The sequence below is a fragment of the Trachymyrmex septentrionalis genome, unplaced genomic scaffold (assembly GCF_001594115.1).
Source record: "Trachymyrmex septentrionalis isolate Tsep2-gDNA-1 unplaced genomic scaffold, Tsep1.0 scaffold88, whole genome shotgun sequence".
NCBI classification, from domain to species: Eukaryota; Metazoa; Arthropoda; class Insecta; order Hymenoptera; family Formicidae; genus Trachymyrmex; species Trachymyrmex septentrionalis.
The window spans coordinates 15,325-18,348 of NW_017306070.1; the positions used below are offsets into that span (position 1 = coordinate 15,325).

At 35.6% G+C, this 3,024-nt stretch overlaps 1 protein-coding gene across 1 annotated transcript in view; it reads right to left on the reverse strand.

Annotated features, from left to right (window-relative positions):
• The window catches only part of LOC108755529 (E3 ubiquitin-protein ligase RNF123), a 12,884-nt gene that overhangs the window by 4,918 nt on the left and 4,942 nt on the right, over positions 1-3,024 (reverse strand). Inside the window, exons 3-5 of the mRNA XM_018498585.1 lie at positions 1,814-2,797; positions 320-456; positions 87-190 (exon numbers count right to left, since the gene is read on the reverse strand). Coding sequence (XP_018354087.1) covers positions 87-190; positions 320-456; positions 1,814-2,797 — 1,225 coding nt within the window. The remainder of the gene's footprint in view (positions 1-86; positions 191-319; positions 457-1,813; positions 2,798-3,024) is intronic.

The following is a 3,024-nucleotide window of genomic DNA, read 5'->3' on the forward strand; positions in this document are numbered from 1 at the left end:
AGTTTCTACGTTACTAAAGTCGAAATAGCTGATTCCTTTCGCGGAAATGTATGTGTCTGATAATTCTTGGTTATGTATATTATTACCTGCAAGGTATATAGACAGGGCTTGTCCCAATTTCAGTGTCCCACAAAATTCTGAACGCAACCAGAAGACGGTGAAAGCAACATAATGTGATTGGCAGGGGTGTCTGCAGAATTGGTAAAATGCCTGCAGGTTTGCTGGCTGAATGCACGATAATTACGCGGACAAGTCGCGCATATAAGTCTCCATATTTACTACATATTTATTATTACATACATATATGTAGTGTACTTACACGATTGGATATTAGATTTTCCTGAACAAAGCGTTTGAATTTTTTCAAAAAAATAGCCCTTGATGTTGGCCTCTTAGCTGTTCCATCAGTATTATTTAACAAAATGACTAGTAACTTGACTTGTAATGCTTCTACTTCTGCAAAAAATATAAAGTATATTATTATTTTTTAAATAAAATATTCATATATGTAAAAATTAAACAATTATATCTTTTCATTTTGTGAATATGAGATAAAAAAGATTTCTTTATTCTTAATATTTAAACTCTAAGCTTAAGAATTAGGTAAATATTAATTTTAGGTGATACTTCATAGATTTCAATGTCCTTTAGATATGTTGTAAGGGAGAGTGTTCTGAGTGATTCTCCACAAAAATTAAGTAGGGAACGGCATTGGTTTAGGAGATATAGTAAATTAAAGTTCTATAATATGTAGAAGATAACATTCGCATAAGAAGTATATTACGAAATAGTGAAATTTATATATGTCGTACTAATCTCTTAAAGAATTTAAACAATCATCCTTCCCCCCTACTTAAGAGCATATGATTTCCATGCAAAGTGACTCTCACGCCACATCTCTCATTATAATATATAAACATCTGTTTAGGGGGGGGGAGGGAGGCTTTCCGAGATTTACCATATTTCTTTGGAAAATCCGAAGCAGGGGGAAGGAGGTAAGATGAAAATTGTTTCGCGTGGAAGTCGTATATTCCTAAGTAGGGAAAAAGATGGAGTGGGATATCCCATCTTATGTGGAACTAGGATGTCGTGCGCCCCAAAGCGGGGGGTGAAAGTCATATATACTATGACTTTATTATAAAACTTTAATTTATTGTATCTTCTAAACCAATACCATCCTCCACTTAATTCTTGTGAGGAATCTCACTCAGGACACTCTCCCCTACAACATATCTAAAGGATCAATAAGAATATTATTTTAGACCGTAAACGTGAGAACCACAATTGATAAACTAGAAGTTTATACCGATCGAAGCTAGATCTTTAATGCTTAAATAATTTAATGTGAAGCATATACATATTATATATAATATAGACATGCATATATATCATATTTGTAATTTTAATTTAATTTGTAATATTATTACAGTAGTTTAATTGCGATTATAAGTCCGGAAAACCAATTTGGCGCGCAGTTCGAATGACTATAAATATGCATGTATATACTGTATACAGGGTGTGCCAAAAGTCTGGATACACTCGTATCTTATAAACGATACATTTTAGAAAAAAATATTTCTGAGATATTTGGGTGTATCCAGACTTTTATATGTATGACTTTTATATGATTCACATTGAATTATTTAAGCATTAACGATCTAGTTTCGACCGGTATAGATATCTGAAGGGCATTGAAATTGATGAGGTGAGACACCTAAAATTAATATTTACCAAGAATTATTCTGTAAATTAGAATTTACGATTGTGAAAAAAATCTTAAAAATTGTTACGAGAGCCAAGCATTTAATCGCACCGGATATAGCAGCTTTGATGCGTTCACAGGCATACAGATAACTGGTCTTGTTTGCCTCGATCGACGAATCCAAGGGATTTGTCTCCCACCAGACTTTCTCCACTACGTTCGTTAATCCGCCTTCATCAAGTGGTTTCACGTGTACAAAGTTGGCAAAACGTACGCGATCGAACAACAGGTATTGTAGAAAATATTGGCGTGTGACAGTGTGCTGACAGATCTTAGTCAGCAGTATTAAGCTCTTGCACTGATCCGGATATTCGAGTAGCAAAGAAACATGCCGAAAGGCGGACAGTAAGTGGAGCACTGTGCTTTCTAAGCACATTTTAATTTCGTGCTCCTCCAGAAATGTCCACAGCAGATCCAGACAGACAATCGATCGCGTGCTGTGAATATTTGAGTAAGCGGATTTTGTCGCAGAGTCATCGGTGGTCAAATTGCAGAGCATTTGTATGAACGGCACGAAAACTGTCTCGGTGACATAAGGAATGGTGAGCAACGGGCCAATATGTTTTAGTATAGATCTCGCTAGGCACATGAGAAACGCATGGGCACTCATAGTCTTATCATCCAATAGAATATTCTGTTTGTCAACGTTCTTAGAATATTCTAGCAGTTCAATAACTTGCGAGAACCACTGAAAAAGAAGCATGGCTTGCCGAACTTGCTTCATCGGCGGTGCTTGCAGAGATTTGTAATCCTCAATTGGATATCTAAATGGTATGGAGCCAAAGTTGGCTGTTAGATTCTCAGTGAAAGCCAGGCTAACAGTAGGAAAGTACGCGATTCCAGCGCCCATTGGTATATTCTCGAACGCTCTGCCCAGACTCCTGCCATTCCTGTAGAAATCTATTGTTCCATCATCCATGTCCAGCGCGCAACCGATAATGTCTCCTGTTAACCAGGCTTCGCCATACTTGTGCGTACTCACGTTCCATTTCCGCATACGATTTCCATCATAAGCGTATGAGTTTGGGGTGTCTCCTGAAGCAGAAATATAGTAGAGTTTTAGTTATTAATAAATTTAAATTAAAATAATTTACAAAAATAAATTTTTACAATACTATTAGAAACTGTATAACTATGATCACAAGCGATTTTGTTAAAAACAAGAGAAGAAAAACATATTTCTTTTTCCTCTGTGTATTTATATCTCATTTTAATTTATATCTATAACTTTATTAAGATTATAGAGGCAGTATAAATTAGGA